The 18,448-nt window shown below is 38.3% G+C and overlaps 2 protein-coding genes across 8 annotated transcripts in view; both read left to right on the forward strand.

Annotated features, from left to right (window-relative positions):
* The window catches only part of LOC105939478 (gastrula zinc finger protein XlCGF8.2DB), a 30,670-nt gene extending 21,682 nt beyond the window's left edge, over nucleotides 1-8,988 (forward strand). For 2 of the 4 annotated variants that reach the window (XM_036142278.1, XM_036142279.1), the window contains exon 3: nucleotides 1,136-2,935. In XM_036142278.1, coding sequence (XP_035998171.1) covers nucleotides 1,136-2,361 — 1,226 coding nt within the window. In that variant the 3' untranslated portion in view covers nucleotides 2,362-2,935. Of the gene's footprint in view, nucleotides 1-1,135; nucleotides 5,815-6,034; nucleotides 6,202-7,435 lie in introns of those variants that run through there. The other 2 variants (XM_012881671.3, XM_036142280.1) reach the window with 2 other exon arrangements.
* A 1,948-nt stretch (nucleotides 8,989-10,936) lies between these two features.
* The window catches only part of LOC110366533 (gastrula zinc finger protein XlCGF57.1), a 77,406-nt gene continuing 69,894 nt past the window's right edge, over nucleotides 10,937-18,448 (forward strand). Inside the window, exons 1-2 of one of the 4 annotated variants that reach the window (XM_036142262.1) lie at nucleotides 10,937-11,428; nucleotides 11,513-11,673. In XM_036142262.1, the coding sequence (XP_035998155.1) occupies nucleotides 11,559-11,673 (115 nt within the window). In that variant the 5' untranslated portion in view covers nucleotides 10,937-11,428; nucleotides 11,513-11,558. The remainder of the gene's footprint in view (nucleotides 11,429-11,512; nucleotides 11,674-18,448) is intronic. The other 3 variants (XM_036142264.1, XM_036142266.1, XM_036142263.1) reach the window with 3 other exon arrangements.

The raw sequence follows: 18,448 nt of genomic DNA on the forward strand, positions 1-18,448 counted from the left end.
TTCAGTTATCTGAGATAAAGATATAATCTTAGATAAAGGTAAAACTAAAAATCCCAATAGTTTCATTTATATTGGGCTGATGCCCTTTATCTTAGCCTTTAGACCCACTTCGATCAGAGTGTAGGAATACCCTAATATAACTTACAAATTCACAAACTGTAATAAGAATCAATTTTGACTAGTTTAAAGATGAAAAGATCATAAAATGTTTTCATTTTAGCCAGATTTTGCCAATTATTTCCAGTCAGGCAGATGTCTGCACCACTCTCCAGTAGTTTGGAACAGTTGGCATCTAAAGGTTCAAGGTATGAAGCCCTTGAGGACTTGAGTTTGTCTTCTTGTTTAAATGTTTGATTATAAATCTCCAATATTGCCTCCTTACATTAATTTTTGGCATATGCTTTAGGACAGAGGCTCTCAACCCTGATGCTTGGGGTGCCCACTGCCCTTCGTGTTTCAGATGTTTCTCTGTGTCACGGTCACCATACGGTCATTTCCTCCTCAGCATGTCATCCAGTGCTACAGAAGTCTGTTAATTTCTCATTCGGTTAGGAACATACCTAAAACATTCAGTGGACCCTGAGCACAGGGATTAAGAAGCCTTGGTTGAGAACAAAAAGACAATAATCCAAGAAGAATCCTCCAGCCCCAGTATCTTAGGACACCCCTCAGCTGTGCCTCCATGATGGACAGTTTCTTGGCCTATTAGGGCAGCTGAAGCTATTATTTTTTTTTAAATAATTACAAAATGTGATAGAAGCAGTCAATTTTAAACATTTGCCCCTAGTGGCAACTAAAATAATGTTCTATCAATTTGACAATCAAAGATATTTTCAGCACGATGGACAAGAATGGCTTTGCCCACAAATTTTGACATATTTGTCTGATTAGTTGTGTCTTCGTCTCATATAAGAATATTGCGCGAGACATTACATTTTTTTAAGTTGCTTATATGGTCAGTGTATGCAGTTTCCCTTGTTTGAAAAAGATAAATAAAACAACCTCATTTAAGCATTCTTGTCTTAAGTTTTTTTCTCCTGGGCTTTAATGAAATCAATGCTGATGTTTCTGATATGTGAATGATTACATTTTTTAATTGTTTGAAACCAATCTTTAATGCACTTTTCTGTTGTAATGTTCCCAGTCCATCAAAATTTGGTGCCTAAAGATGAGATTCCCTATGACTGGAGCTCCAGTTTGGACCGGCTGGACCCAGAGCCCCCACACATAAAAGAGGAAGAGGAAGAACAGCGGATCAGTCAGAAGGAAGAGCAGCTTACAGTGAAAATTGAAGATGAGGAGAAACCTCAGTTAACAGAGCTTCAACAAATCAAAACTGAAAACCACATAGAGACAGAAGCTCCAAGCAGCAGCTCAACTGAGCAGAAGGAAACGGAACCTGACAGGAACACAAATGGGGAGTGTTCTTCACCGCAAACTAATATGGCTGTGTACAGAAGAAGTAAAAGATCTAAACTGTCTTCCAAAGATACGGCTCAGGTAGGGCTACATGCAGAGAAGAGGTTCAGTTGCAATGTTTGCGACAAAAGATTCAAATATAAAACTTCAATTAAATTGCACATGATGACCCACACTGGAAGGAGAGAACATAGCTGTGGCCATTGTGGGAAAGCGTTTAAAGACATGAGCTCCCTGCAGACGCACATGCGACTTCACACTGGAGAGAGACCCTTTTCTTGTGGTGATTGTGGTAGAAGGTTTCATAGAAAGACCATTCTTGAGGGTCACTTAAAGGTCCATTCAGTAGAAAAGGCTTTTTCATGTGATGTTTGTGGTACAAGATTTAAAAGAAAGGCGACTCTGAAAAAGCACCTGAGGACCCACACCTCAGAGAGACCGTTTGTTTGTAATGTTTGTAGTAAAGGATTTTCACTACAAAATAGTCTAAATACTCACATGTATGTACACACGGGCGAGAAAATGTGTATCTGTAGTGTTTGTAGTAAAGGATTTTCTCAATACGAGTCTCTGAAGAGGCACATGCGCGTTCACACAGGGGAAAAACTATACATTTGTAATATTTGTGGTAAAGGATTTTCTCTAAAACATCACCTGAAGAACCACATGGAGGTACACACTGCACCATTTAGCTGCAGTCAGTGTGATAAACATTTTGTGAAGGAAATCCAGTTGGAGCGACATGTGAAGGTCCACTCAGAAGAGAGACCGTTTGGCTGTGACATCTGTAAAAGCAGATTTTATCAAAAGTGTCAACTTGAAAATCACATGAGAGTCCATTCAGGAGAGAAACCGTTTGTTTGTGACGTTTGCAGCAAAGCATTTTCATTAATTGGAAATCTAAGGAGACATATGGCCATTCACGAGGCCCCACCTGTTTAATTGTTTTGAGAGTCAACCAATGTAACAATATTTGATCAGTTTATCAATGATTATTATTTTCCATCTCTACTTTCTGTGTGAGCATGTTCTGTTCTCTATTGGTAAATCCTTTACATAACTCAGTAAACTTCTGAATATCACCCTGATGCTTCTACATAACAAAAATTCACACTTGTGAAACATTAATTTGAGAATTTTTTTTTTATGTTTTTGCCTTGCTAGCTGGTAGTAAAATCATACTAAAGACAAGTCAAAACTCAACATTATTATTTTTTACTAAAAACTGAAAAATAGCATGTCACACTGTAGGTTTTGACATGGGCTTTCACCAGTGACGTCTTTTCCTTTGAAATGCCTCTTGTCTAATTTTCCTACAAAAAAGCATTGTGTTTTAGTTGAGTTTATTCAGTCTTCTACATTTATTGCTTACCACAAAATAGAATGTAAACAGAGATTTGTCCTTTAAAGTACTAGTAAGCCATTACATGTATTAATACTACCTCCACTGTGATGAAAAGAATAAAACTAAGTCCTTGTTATTAATGAATTTACAAATAAAATTCCTTTCCCGTCATCTGTGCTTTTGTTTAAATAGGATACGTCTTTTACATTTCATTGATATTTTGTTCATTATCAGCAGTTCTGTCACTTCCTTTTTTCTATTCCTTCTGCTGTAAACATTAAAGCAGGAGGGTACAAACTTTTCTGTATGTGGGATAGAATTAAGTTAGAAGTACTCAAGGGCTAAAAAAGTGAATAAATGATAATTTTAATTAAACTAATTAGTCAGATTTTGTGAAGGAACGGGATGTGTAAACCAGTGTAGATCTAAAGTTAAAAATGGGTTTTGCTCATTTGCATTATTAAAAGAGTGTCACCCAGTTTGCTAATTATTTTAGGCTCGGTTGAAAGCAACTGAAATCTTTTTGGTCTAGCGATATAGGAACCGGATTCGGGTCTGTATTTCTTAGAAAACACTTCCTGTATTTAGCTAATTTGAATAAATTATTTCAAAACAGATTTTAATGCACAAAAGTCTGCATTTAAGTCAAAGCTCTCGAAGAGATGTCCTATTTACCATGATATTAAAGAGAATGTAAAAAGTGTGGTTATTAAAAGATGAATACCTTGTGTTGTACCTAACATTTTTAATTGTAGGACCTTAACCTGTCTATAATAATTTTGTCCTAATTAAAAACAAAAAGCTGCCATCTGCATTAGACATCTGTTTCCTGGAGGATTAGGTTAGTCCAGTGGCCACAAATGACCCCTGGGCCACACTTTGGACAGGCCTGCATTAAAGGAAATAAAATCTAAACATTAGATGCTGTTATTCAACTGTTTAACAATAGATGTGTAGGGATTGGAAACTTTTTCTGTGAAGGCAGCTGCCACTGAAACTCAAAAATCATAAAACATATTTATGATTTTCATAAACAAAGTGCTCTTCTTTGACAGTGTGATTTTCTGGCAATTAAGAGGAGCTTTTCAAGAAGCCTATACTGAGATGCAGAAAGATGTAAATTCCTAGAACGGGGGTCAAGAATGAAGCTGGTCTTTCTTGATTTCAGTTTTAAATATGCCACTGGTTACCTTTGCTATAAGTGTCCAGAATCTAGAAATACATTTATATTCCTAAAAGTAATGGAAATAGGTCCCACTTTCTGAGATAAATTTGATACAGAAAGGAGAAAAGGATTTGTCAATTTTGTTTAAAATGACAGGAGTAAGATGTAATCTATGCAATAGACCTCTGATGGATTTTGATCAGGCATTGGCACAGACACGCTTGCCTTTGGCCTGCCTTACTGCTGCCATCTTCTGGATGTAATCATCCATTACAGCATCTGAGCACGGAATGTGTATCTGCTTTTTGAGGTGAAGCAAAAACCATAAGTTTGGTGAGGTATTTCGACATCATCTATATCATCATCTATTTCGACGGTCATCTGAGGCAGATGACCGTTCATACTGAGCCTGGTTCTGCTGGAGGTTTTACCTTCCCGTTAATGGGGAGTTTTTCTTTCTTTTGACCAATCTGTATAATATGGTTGAATTTGACTTTGTAAAGTGCCTTGAGATGACATATTTCATGAATTGGCGCTATATAAATAAAATTTAATTGAATTGAATTTTTACTTTAAAAGTTTACTTAAAACAAGTGTTTAGTACCTTTTATATATCTAGTCACCAATGAGTTGTTTTCAAATGCATAATCGTCTCCTGGGATTTCTTTGGACAAATGGTTTTGGAAATGCTGAGGGCGCAGCGAGTCAGGCTGGCTTCACTTATTTTGAAATGGTCATCAATATTATCTTTGCAGAGGCCTGGTGTTGAGCATCACCATTATTTCAGGTATATGTGGCAGAGTTGGCATCTGATCAAAGACCCAATGAAATGTAAATTGTATATATATACAGCAGTTCAAACAGCCACTCACTCACTCACTCACTCACTCACTCACTCACTCACTCACTCACTCACTCACTCACTCACTTACTTTAGTTTTCCACCGGGGAGGTATAGTCATCCCTCTAGCAGACATTAACAGCAAAAGTCATTCCAGACAGATTCACCAGAGTTATATTTTGGCTTTAAACACAGATTATATTTCTGTTTTGGGGTAACATTACCATACAGAGTAAATTATATTGCCAAAAGAATAACAAGAACTTCAGAATCAGGAGTTTTGTTGTGAAAAACTTCCTGTGTTGAGGTTATGACCTGAAGCAGGGACATAAGGTTAATGGCAGCAAAGAAAATAGAAAGATAATTATTCAAATACCTAGAAAATACAGAAATGTGCATACTAACACTGTGGTGTAAGGATATCATTTGTTGTCCATTTATTCTCATTCAAGTGGTTTAGTGATGAATAGCAGGCTCGTTTTTATATTTTCTTCTACTTTTGGTATTATTTGTTACTGTCTCTCAAGGAATTTTATTTTCTTTTTTCCCCCCAGATAGATATCCGACTTTCCGTCGCTGACTCTTATTTTGAAAATCTCCCATCAGCGTTATAGCAACAACTATTGCGCATGCGTGCTCGGTGGACCTCGTAGTGGTCTGCAGCTCGATGGTTTTGAGCACTTGGCGGACGATTTTGTCTTTTCCCATCCACCACATGGTTCTGTTTAGATTAGGGGCCGTGAGCGCAGCCTTCAGGTGATGCAGCGCGGATTACAGAGCCGGGAGGATGCGGCTGACAACCCCCCGCATTCACCGGATGCCTCACATAGCTAATGTGTCGGGGAAATTTGAAACCGGTCTCTCTAGCTTAGCTTTTTGTCGCTGTCTGTATTTTTGATGCATGTGTTATTTTCATCAGTCTCTGCTGATCGCCGCATTTTCCACTTCAGACGGACACTGGAGGGTCATCCAGGGGGGGCTCTGCTCTGCTTGCATCCGAGGACGGTGCTCCTGCTGCGGGCTCTGCTGAGCATCGCTGCACAGGTAGCTCCACTAGCCAGGTTCTGATAGAGAAACGTCCCAAAGATGTTATTTCCCGGTCTGTCTACTCTATTGTGTAGGAAAGGGTTTCGACTACCTGTGTTTTTGAACCGCTGCGATCATGATCTGATCAGATCATGACTTGATTACAGTCATAGGTTGCAGAAACAGAGGATTCTGATCATGTGTCAAGGTTAACATGTTTTAAACGTTGCTCTACTAGAACATGTGAAAGGTGCAGACCAGGATTGTGGAGAACCCCAGGAGGAGCGAGGATGTCTGAGATGATGAAGGTTGAAGCAGAGGAGCCTGGAGGACTCAGTTCGGTGCCTCCCATACCTGCAGCATCCACATCAGAACTGGAGCTGACACAAGACAACAAAGATCTCAGTAAGTGGCACAGACATTGATTTGTCTGGATTGGAGCAAATAAGCTTTGGCTAGAAGTTGTGAACAGGTGCTAGACTGTGAAGACTTTAACAGACATTAAAGCAGTAATAATGATTTTTTTCCCTCCTCTGTGAGTACCTGCTATATACATTGTCATCAATACCCTGCAGGTGTTGAATTAGCAGCCTTAAAGCTGCTGTGACTGTCCTGGTGTCCTCCATCTGCCTGTCATAATGATCAAAGGCACGTTTATGTGTAAATGGGAATTAGCTGAGTGGGAGGAGATGCCGTACCAAGTGGAAAATGTTTTACAGAAGAGCATAAATATCTTTGTCTCTTCAGTGTTGTGTCCTGTTGATGCCAGTTTCTCCTTCCACACAAAGTGGAAGGCAGTCATAAGGCTCAATGGAAACACCAAAGGTTTATCCTAGCTTTAAACGATTGGTAAAGACACAGTCAAGATCAAGCTTCATATGTTACCTAATATATTTCACAAAATAACCTAATTGCTGCATTTTGCTGTGCTTATTGCTTGGTAATGAATATCACTTTGCCCCTATTTAACCCCCCCCCCCCCACCCCCACCAAAAAATAAATAAATAAAAATAAAAATTAGACAGATAAAATTATTGGGCCGTTCCTTTTTTTTCCTGACATGTAACAGAGTGTCTCGAAATGTTGCTTGCTCATACCATCTCCCTCTTTGTCAGGTTCTTTAGGCTCTTTGTAGGTAGTCCAAGTGTAGGTTTGGTAGTTTTGGTAGGCCATAATCTTTTCTAGTGCACCAGGACAGCTAGAGTTGGCTCTGCGGGACTCCCTTTGCTCTAAAATTGCAAAATATGATACAAGCATCAAATACCGAACAATTGTTCCCATATGTCATCTGAATAATTATTCTGATTATGTGTTCAAAAATCCAAGGTGATGGATGTTTTCAACATGGCAAACATATAGTAAGCCCCTTGAATCACATCTATCTGTCTAATTTGTTTTTATTTATTTATTTAAAAAAAATAGCTTGCTTCTGTGTTAAATAAATTGTGCTTTATTCTTTTTGTAATGAGTCAAGAAAAAATATATTTTTTTAACATACCTGCCTTTATCAGTATTGATCAGTTTTATTTCTTCCACTTGAAGTAAAGCAATGGTCACTTTTGTTGTTGTGTAAAAAATCACATTTTTTAAAAAGGTTTATGAGCAGTAACACTGTCCAAACGTGTTTTGATGTTTCTAGTCCGTCAGATGTTGGTGATTAAAGTTGTTCCTCATGACTGGAGCCCCAGTTTGGACCAGCAGGACCCAGAATCCCCCCACATAAAGGAGGAAGACGAGGAGCTGCGTATCAGTCAGGAGGAAGAGCAGCTTACTGTGAAGCTTGAGTCTGAAGAGAAACCTCAGCTATCAGAGCTTCAGCATCTCAAAAGTGAAGACAACAGGGAGACTGAAGCTCCAACCACCAGCTTAGCTGAACAGATGGAAGCAGAACCTGATGGAGAGGACTGTGGAGGACCAGAACCAGAGAGGAACCCGGATCCAGTGTGTTCTTCTCAACAAACTAAGACGACTTCTCACAAAAGAGCAAAAGCGTCTAAATTGCCTCCCACTGGAGTCCACATAGAAGACAAGCCGTTTTGCTGCGACGTTTGTGGCAAAAGCTTCAAACGTAACGCTCATGTCAAATTACACATGATGACTCACACCACAGAGAGAGAGCACAGCTGTGATATCTGTGGGAAAGGATTTAAAGAAAAGAGCTCTGTTCAGACACACATGAGACTCCACACTGGAGAGAGACCATTTTCCTGCGATGATTGTGGCAAAAGGTTTCATGCAAGGACCAATCTTAAAACTCACCTGAAGGTCCATTCAGTGGAAAAACCCTTTTCATGTGATATTTGTGGTACAAGATTCAAAAGAAAGGAAAACATAAAAAAGCACATGCGGATCCACACTGCAGAGAGGCCGTTTGTTTGTAGCGTGTGCAGCAAAGGGTTTTCACTGCAAGAGACGCTAAAGAGACACATGCATGTTCACACAGGAGAGAAGCAGTTTATTTGCAGTGTTTGTGGTAAAGGCTTTTCACTAAAACACAATCTCAAAAGCCACATGGAGGTTCACACGGCACCGTTTAGCTGCAGCGATTGTAGCAAACGTTTCGTGAAGGAGATTCAGTTGGAGCGACATGTGAGGGTCCACTCAGAGGAGAGGCCATTTCGGCTGTGATGTCTGTAAAAGCAGATTTTATCAAAAGTGTCAACTTGAAAATCACATGAGAGTCCATTCAGGAGAGAAACCGTTTGTCTGTAGCGTTTGCAATAAGGGATTTTCACAACATGGAGACATGAAGAGACACATGGGCGTTCACAAGGGCTGCGACTGAACATGTATTCAATAATCAGCTGATCTGTCATTATTTTTCTAATTCAGACTATCTGATGTCCATATTGTCTTAACAAAATTCACATTAAAGTAAAATGACACAAAAAAACACAAAGTTGAAATTACTTTTTCAACTTGATAAGCTCTAGTCTAAAATCCATAATATTATAGATGAGCTAATGCTCATTATTTTTAAGTGATACCTCCAAAGGCACTAATGAAAACTAAGATTTACACTAGACACACACCGTGTTTTTACTAAGGCTGCCTTGAATAAAGATGAGCCTTTTCAGTAGTATTTATTAAAGATATAAAAGATTTATTAAATATTATAAAAGAAATAAGACTGTAAATTTCTATATAGTGTAAAATTAGCTTGACCTTATTCACTGAACACACACACACACACACACATATAATATATATAATATATATATATATGTGTGTGTGTGTGTGTGTGTGTGTACTTATGCATATGTATGTGCATATATATATATATATATATATATATATATATATATATATATATATATATATATATATATATATATATATATATATATATGTATTTGTGTGTATATATGTATTTATGTGTATATATGTATATATGTGTGTGTGTGTTATTATTTTAGATATTATTTTAGATATTTACAACCGGTCTGCACTGTATATGGAAAATATGTGTTCAATATTAATATGCAAATGACACTATGTGAATGCAGTTATTTTTGAGCGATATATTGCAAGCATCATGAATACACATTCTGCATGCCATTAAGATATTCAGCCTGTTGGACCGTGTCTCACTGCAGTAGAAGTCCATACCTCACCCAGATGAGGGTCCAGGGGGAGGGACAGACGGAGACTAGCAAACATTGAAAGGAGCTAAGGTGTTTACATCTTTCTTTTAACGACAGCAGTCATTATAACTACTGAATATTTATGTGAAAGGGAGTCCATATGAATCCCAGAGTCTGCTTTACTTCTCATTCTCATAACGGTTTATTTATACTGGTTACACATTTAACAGAACATCTCTGAAACTGAAAAACTATAAAATTCTCCCAATTCACTTTGTATGTACTGAATACTGTGAAATCTGTTTATTTATTAAAACATTTACTTATTTATTACATTCATATGTCCATTTATTAAAGCATTGAGACAGTGACACTAAAAAATGGGGCGTCAGGAATGCACTAGAGGTCGAGGATTACAACAACACAACGATAAACTAAAAACAAACCTGTCCATGGTCACATGCCTGCTGCTGGATTATTAAGTAATTACCTTATGTGTTTTTTCCCTCTAACAAAAGGTTCATAAAACTGTATTTGTAAAGAAGTCGCCATTCTATCTTGTTTTCTTGTTGTCTGAGTCTTCCGTTTGGATTTGTATCCTTGAGAGAAATTCGCATCTGCACCAGCTTCCAAGGGTGAGAGGGATTAATTAAACTTAATCAGATGAAGGTTGACACAAAAAGCACTGATTGGCAACAAGCACAGAGAGCTGCAACTTAGGGAAGTTTTTAAGTAACCATTAAGAGACCAGCATGAAGTCACATGGAAGCCAGAAGGTCAAAAGCAGAAATGCACTTATCTGGCCAGTGTCCCTGGCCATTAAAATGTGACTCAAGACTTAAACCCAGAATGGGAATACTGAAAAATCAAAGGCAGACACATTTTATAAGATAGCAGATGTAATTACTTTTTATTTCTTAAGTTATGTTTCACCTACTGTCACTTTTACCTGCAGTGTTGATAGGGGTGATACCTGTGCGCCCTTTATTGATACGCTGCCGCTGTACTGAGGTAATATATGTTTTTTACTACTTATTGACCAGTCCTGTACAAACAGGTGAGTATTTCCACTTTAACATCTCAGCTGGGTCTCAATTGGTGGCCAGTTGGAGCCTGGACTTTAGCTGCTTTTTAGGTTTTTAGTTTTCTAGGTGCAGAACTCACATAATATGGACTGCCCTCTGTTCTTGGATCTGGACCAGGAGAATAAATGTCTGCTGCTCGCAGCAGAGCGGCTACCCTTTTATCCCTCCTGGGAGCTCTTATAAAAAAATAGTTTCTCACTGTTTTCAGGTGGTGGATGACACACTTTTTAGGCTTTTTAGTTTAATTAACTGACGAGGTATGGAGCTGCTCTACAGGAAAGGTAATCTTTAACTTCAAATGTTATAAATGCAGAATATATTCCAAAAAAAATCACACTTCGCCATGAAGGGGGTAAAGTGTCCTAATATATCGTTGGGGAGAAAACACTGAAGCAGACAACATGTGTAACACATATCCCATTAGTGCATTCAGAACTTTGACAGAAATTGTTTTATTATGAAAAGCTGATGGGTGGAAGCGGAAGAGGTTTCCGAATTACGAGCTTTACTGTTCATTCATTGGTCAGGGAGGAGGAAGTAACCGGATGTAGTCATGTTAGCTTGACTTGCTAAGCCCCAACAGTAAAACGTCTTAAAGATTGTGCAGAACAAGTAATTAATGTCTCCGAGTCTCACCTTGACATTCTTCAAGAAGCCAGTCCCCGCTTGATTATGTTATCTGGACTGCTGAGAGGTTTTTTTTTTTTCTAGCATACGTTTGCAAGTTCAGAAGGTAAATGACCTTAATTAGCATAAGTGTACTTTTACTAACTGGAGCTAAAGTAGCAAACTGAGACTTTAAAGGTTCATGGTTTAGAGCTACAAGAAAATGCTCGCTCCGAGTTGATCAGACTGTGAGGGACAGACTCCATCCTCCGTGGACACCTCCTCTAACCTTGTTGTCCAGCTGAGGACCGAGAGACTGGGGACAGTTCCAGAGAGGACACAGAGCTGCTGACCAAGGTACCAGACTCTCTGCTCTGCAGCATCACTTCAGCTCTGCTGCAGCATAAAAACAGAAGATGCAGTTTATAGGAACATGCGAAGGCTGTAAACCAGAGTCGTGAAAAGGAGAATCCCACGTGGATCTAGGATGTCTGAGATGATGAAGGTTGAAGAAGACAACTCTGGAGGACTCAGTTTGGTGTCCTCCATACCTGCAGCATCCTCATCAGAACTGGAGCAGAAACAAGACAACAAAGATCTCAGTAAGTGACACACATTGGTGTGGATTAGAACAAAGTAACTCTGGCAGGACGGTATAAAAGAGGTGCTGGAATGTGGAAAGGTTTTGATTAGGAAGTATATTTAACACACACACACACACACACACACACACACACACACACACACATTATATAAGTCCAATAATGTCTTCCATACTATCTTTTTGACTTATACGGCAAATTCCTGCTGTAAAGGACGATACGTGGCATAAATCCCCAAATAAAGCAAACTAAACAATTAAATTATACTGTAGAAGATAATTTTATCTAAATACATAAACACATTTATCTGTATTATCTACTTTAATATTCGTTTATCTTTTTATCATGGTTGTAATTTAACTAGCACTGTTCTTTCATTTTCTATTTATTTATTTTTATTTTGTAAAGCACTTTAGTCAATACCAGACACCCTCCACGGTATTACTCACCTGAAGGCTTGGTTTTTGTTTCTGAACATGAATGGTAAAAAAAACCCTCTGAATTATTTTACATTTTGGTTTCAAAGTCTAAGAGAGGGGCAACCCCCTCCACCCACCAATACTTTATTAACACCCAGAAGAGTGAGATAATATGTTAATTATTGTCTTATCATTCTGAAGCAATCAGTGATGTCTATGTGTGTTTTCATGTTTCCAGTCCATCAGATGTTGGTGATTAAAGTGGTTCCCCATGGCTGGAGCCCCAGTTCTGACCAGCAGGACTCAGAACCCCCCCACATAAAGGAGGAAGATGAGGAGCTGTGGATCAGTCAGGAGGAAGAGCAGCTTGCTTTGAAAATTGAGGATGAGGAGAAACCTCAGTTATCAGAGCATCATCAGGTCAAAGCTGAGGACGTCAAGGAGACAGAACCTTCAACCAGCAGATCAGCTGAACACATGGAAGCAGAACCAGATAAAGAGGACTTTGGAGGATTAGAACCAGACAGGAACTCTGGTCCATTATGTTCTTCCCAACAAAGTAAGGTGATGGTTGAGAGAAGAGGTAAGACATCTAAACTGTCTTCCAGCTTCACGCCGCAACATGGAGAGAAGCCATTTGGTTGCAATATTTGTGGCAAAAGATTCAAACTTAAGACCAACATAAAATTACACATGATGATTCACACTGGACTAAGAGAGCATAGGTGTGATCTTTGTGGTAAAGGATTTAAAGAAAAGCTTTCTCTTCAGACACACATGAGAGTCCACACCGGAGAAACGCCGTTTTCCTGCGACGACTGTGGGAGAAGGTTCCATGCAAAGAGAAATCTTAACATTCACATGAAGCTCCATTCAGGAGAAAAGGCGTTTTCTTGCGACGTTTGCGGCACAGGATTTAAGGTAAAGGAAAGCCTTAAAAAGCATATGTGGATCCACACTGCAGAGAGACCTTTTGTTTGCGGTGTTTGCAATAAAAGTTTCTCACAGCAAAATATTCTAAAGAGACACATGCTCATTCACACAGGAGAGAAACACTATATTTGCAGTGTTTGTAGTAAAGGTTTTCTGAGACAAGGGGATCTAAAGAGCCACATGCGTGTTCACACAGGAGAGAAACCCTTTATGTGTAATGTTTGCAGCAAAGGATTTTCCCAACAAGTATACCTGAGAAGGCACCTGGATATTCACAACGCACAATTTAGCTGTAGCAATTGTGGCAAACGTTTTGTGAACGAAACACAGTTAAAGCGCCACGTGAGACTTCACACGGAGGAGAGGCCGTTTGGTTGTGATGTCTGTAAGAGCAGATTTATTCAGAGGAATCATCTTGAAAATCACATGAGAGTCCATTCTGGAGAGAAGCAGTTCGTTTGTCACGTTTGCAGCAAAGCGTTTTCACTGCATGGAGATCTAAAGAGACACATGCGTATTCACACAGGAGAGAAACCGTTTGTTTGTAGTGTTTGCGGTCAACGATTTTCAAGACCAGCATATCTGAAAAAGCACATTGATGTTCATACTTTACCTTTTAAAAGCTTTAGTGATTTTAGTTAAGTTATTGTGAAAGAAACATAGATAAAGCAACAATAGACTCTTAAAATCACGAGGTCTTTTAGTTGTGATGTAAATGTGATATAGATTTGATATGAAAAAAACAGTACAGTAACGAAGTACTGAACCATTCATTAAAAGTGCATAGTGCAAGTTTTGATATCAAAAACTAAGTGTTTTCTTTCCCATACATGCCCTTACTATTGCCTAACATCTAAAATGAGTTTTCCTCCATTTACCACAGTTGCCTCTATAGGCTGGATTAGTCAGTTCATTAGGGAGTGATTCTGGACAAATCCTTTGGAGCGTGAGTATAATGCGCTGCATGCTCTGGTTCACCTTGCTACTTTGTTGAGTCTCGATCGTAATCGATGCATTAGCGAGAGAACACGGGCTAACTTCAATATTTATAGCTTTCTTACCTCAGAAGACTTTACGCCTCTAAACAACAGACCTGTGCAGTCACAGCGACAGATGCTTTTACTCCCATGAACATGCACAACACTGGTGTCATTTCAAGTTGTCACCAGAGGGGGCAGACGACCGCAATAAATCTTGGAATTTAAAGGTGCATCGTTACGTTATTTGACATTTTTTTTAAATTTATACATCAGTAACTCACTCTGGTTACATACAAAGTTTTTATGAAAGTTTATCACGTCCTGCTGACATAGTAGTTGTTATTACTTTGTTTTTGCTCAATTCGTTAAAAAATAAAGCCCTTCGTGTTCATTTATAATAACAATGGAAGTATGACACACAGCAGGGAATAAACCAGGAAGCAGCTAATGGCTATTAGCATCTCCCAGCAAACTATGTAAACAGTTCAGAAAGGTCCAACATCCAGGGGGAAAAATGCAAAAAATAAATGATTTCGCTGAGGAATACAGTGAGTAAATTTCTGATTTATACTGTGATATTAGTAATAGCAATGCTCTTCTTAGCCTCTACAGTCTAAAGTAAAAACATTATAAATTGATTGATTGTTCTTACCTTGATGTTCTGTCCTTGTTTCCATTTATGAACGGGAAATTAACTTCTCCATAATGTTCTGATATGACGCTGTTAGAGTTGCTATAGATTGGTTTATTTAATAAATAACGGTTGGTCTTCGATCACACCGAGTGGCTGCATTTCAGAGGGTCAGGCTTGGTTCGGCATTATTATTAATAGTGATTTCTTAATCGCTAAATAGCTTTCTGATAATTCTGCGGTACTGCTGATAGATGGCGCCACATCTGTTTATATCTGCTCATCGTGCCCGATGAGGTGGTTATTTTTAGGACTCAAAAAGGACAATCAGTACACTACCAGGATGGACACATGGAGTATATCACCTTATTTTACCATGATCAAACGGTTTTTGGTCTTTTTTTATAGGCATATAATGTGGCTATGTATCTTTAAGCTGTGCTCCTTTAAGACAACCGTCTCCTTTGTTTGCTGTAAATCTTTTTCTTCATACATGGGTGTTCAAAAGGGCTGCAATCCATTATTTTAAAATTGTTTTTGCTACCTTTGTATGCTTGATATGGAAATGCTGTTTATCAGTGCTGGTAAATTTTTGGCTACCTTCACAAGTTGCACACCTGAGAAGCATGAGCCAGTTTAAGCAAGCAGTATTAGGGTTTTTCTTTTTTTTACATGGTGTGCCAAACTGTACTAAAGTTTATGCACTTTTCTTTGTTTATCGAAGTTGTTGTCAGCTGATGTCGAAGCTTTTTCTCACACTTCTCTACATCATAAACAATAAAAGAGGGGCTTCAGCAGCTCCATGTTTGTGTCATGTGACCTGTTCTGCAACATTAATATCCACAGACAACGCTTGATGGAGGAGAGAGAGCTGAAACCTTGGTCATTCAATTACATTACTTAAAAAAATAAAGTGGCAAGTTTCTTGGAGGAAAGAACAACCTTGTTGTAGTTTTATCTGCACATATTTAAGTGGAACTTAAATAACATGTTAGCGGCTGAATTATTACAAATCACCCAAACTGAGACTAATCTCTAGTAGCCTTGGAGTTTAATGAATGTAGTTCAAGGTTCCAGGTTCAATGTTACTTTAGTAATACTTGTAAGTAGCAGTGGTTCACAACAGCCCATGTTGACATAAAGATTTTAACACAACCAGAGCCATTTAAATAATTAAGATGGTTGTCAAAGTTCTTCAGGCTCCATATATCAAATCCAAGCAGGACACAAATAAATAAATAAATAAGCAAGACTTATTAATTGTATACATTTATAATAATTACGCTTTTGATATCTAACGGGTAAAAACCATAAACCAAATGATCTCGACTTAAGATATGTGAAATCCATTTGATACAAAGGATAAAGCTATGTGCATTTTAGGTGATTTGTTTTCTTAAATAACAGTTCTAACAAGAGTTAAAGGGGACACATCATGCAAAATACACTTTGTAGCCCTTAAATACATTTTGTTGTGTACTTGGATTTACCAGGAATGCAGAAAAGTTGAATGTATTTTTATATTCTTTTTGGGTCATGTTTTTCAAGCCGTTCAGTTTTTTTCTGTTCTCTATTATATTTTTAAACAATTACGTCACAGTGTTTGCTGTGGTGCTGCCAAGCAAGGTAATGGAGTTCCAGCTTTCCAAATTCGCCAAACTGCCATTCATATTCCTCAGAGAAATTTTTGTAGTCCAAGCTGAAGAATGCTGAAGCTACAAGTCTAAATGTTTTTCCTCCTCATTTCACCGTCACCCAGTATTCTTCAAAAATGGCCGAGCAGGGTGCTCTGGAATAATCTGTAATCTGGAGGGGACGGGGTATGAAGTGCCTCCTTTAGATTTAACCGCACCAAAACGAGTCGCTCTCATACGAACCTCCGAACAGGGGGAGAAAGGGGGAATGTGTTTGGGTAAATTAACGAGGAATTCAGACCAAAGCATTGCAGTTCCACATCAAATAGCCCCCAACTGAATGATTTAAATATGAAAAAGAAGAACTGATATGTCCCCTTTAAACCCTTTTAAGAGGGGTTCCCACAGGAAATCCCGTCTCAAGAAATTTCAGTTTCTTTTTTTATCGTTTCATGAAGTGTTGTTTGATTTGTTGTGTGTGCTGTGCAGCACATTTGTGCATGTCTGTAAAATGCCATGTAAATAAAGTTGATATTGACAGTTATCTGTTGGTTCTGGTCATTGTGCATAAAGACTGAATCAAATTGCAAGTGTCTATTTAGGTAATCTAAGCTCTAATTACTACCCATCACTTTATTACCTGTTATCGAGTCCTGATCCGGTTTATAAACCACAGTGACCTGCAGGTTTTACTTATTTTCCTGATTTAAACAGAGTGTGCTTATATGGCGCTTTGCCAGCCTCACCAACCAGCCAAAGTGCTTTACACTGTTAGTCTTAATCAACTGGCTACACTCTCAATGTTCACACTAATACGCAGATCATTAGGCAACTTGACGTTAAGGTCCTTGCCCAAGGGGTATCAGAGAGAAGCTGGAATTGAGCCCACAACATTCCAAATGCAAGATGACCCCTTCAATTAAGCCACATACACTGCTTGAATAAAACTGGTTTCAATGTACTACAAATCTTGATGGTTACAGATTTTTATAACATTGAAGTAGCTGTTAAAGTTGACTCATTTAAATACTGTATATGATAATTATTTTAAGCTGCATCTGTTTCTTTTTCGTAAATGCCCTCCCTCCTATGGTCCTCCTAGCAGAAATACCACAAGGTGGCGGTAAAAAATCTCTGCTCTGCAGCATCGCTTCAGCTCTGCTACTGTTTACATTTTCTGTCAAAATACATTATCTGATTAGGTGCAGATTTGTGTCTGATTCCAGTTTCATGCAGCAGAAAAACTGAAGATGCAGGTTATATGACTGTAACCTTGATGTACTGGACCAGGATTGTGAAAATGAGAATCTCAGGTGTACAGAGGATGCCTGAGCTGATGAAGTTTAAAGCAGAGGATGGATTCTGGAGGACTCACTTTCGTACCACCCATACCTGCAGCATCCACATCAGAACTGGAGCAAAAACAAGACAACACATATCTCAGTGATTGGCACAAAAAAGTAGATGTGATATTGTGGTATCCTATTTGTGGTAAGTGTTTTGTTCATGTACAGCACTTTGAATCTTCTTGTTACTGCAACATGCTATATAAATAAGCTTGCCTTGCTAAACATACCATTTTCAAAATCAGAGTTAAACCAAAAAATAAGGCAATAAATAAGTTTAAGGAATCTGCACCAGTCAAGGATCAGACCTGTTATACAGTGATATATCAGCTTGGTGATTCATCTAAAGATTTATAGCTGAAGCTCTATAACAAGTTATGGGAAAAGAGGGAAATGACACAAACCTGGAAAGAAGCCATAATAATTCAAATATGGAATCCAGGAAAAGCTTGTACTAGTCCAGGTAGTTACAGACCCATTGCTTTAACGTCTAACATTTGTAAGGTTTTGGAAAAATTGATAAATAACACATTGATATGTAGAGACAATGGGTTATTTAGCTAGTTAAAAAAGTCGTTTTAGGAAAGGAAGGAGTACAATTTATATGTTTAGAGCATGAAATAATGAGAGCACAGATGAACAAGGAAAGTATTGCAGCTGTCTGTTTTGACATTGAAAAGGCATGTGACATGATGTGGAAGGAAGGATTGTTAATTAAACTTAGTAAATTTGGTATTTTAGGTCATATGTTTAAATGGATCAAGATTTTTTTATTTGGCAGAATCATTCAAGTTAAGGTAGGAAAATGTTATTCTCAAAAATACCTTTTTGA

The sequence above is a fragment of the Fundulus heteroclitus genome, chromosome 10, assembly GCF_011125445.2.
Source record: "Fundulus heteroclitus isolate FHET01 chromosome 10, MU-UCD_Fhet_4.1, whole genome shotgun sequence".
In the NCBI taxonomy this organism is placed as follows: Eukaryota; Metazoa; Chordata; class Actinopteri; order Cyprinodontiformes; family Fundulidae; genus Fundulus; species Fundulus heteroclitus.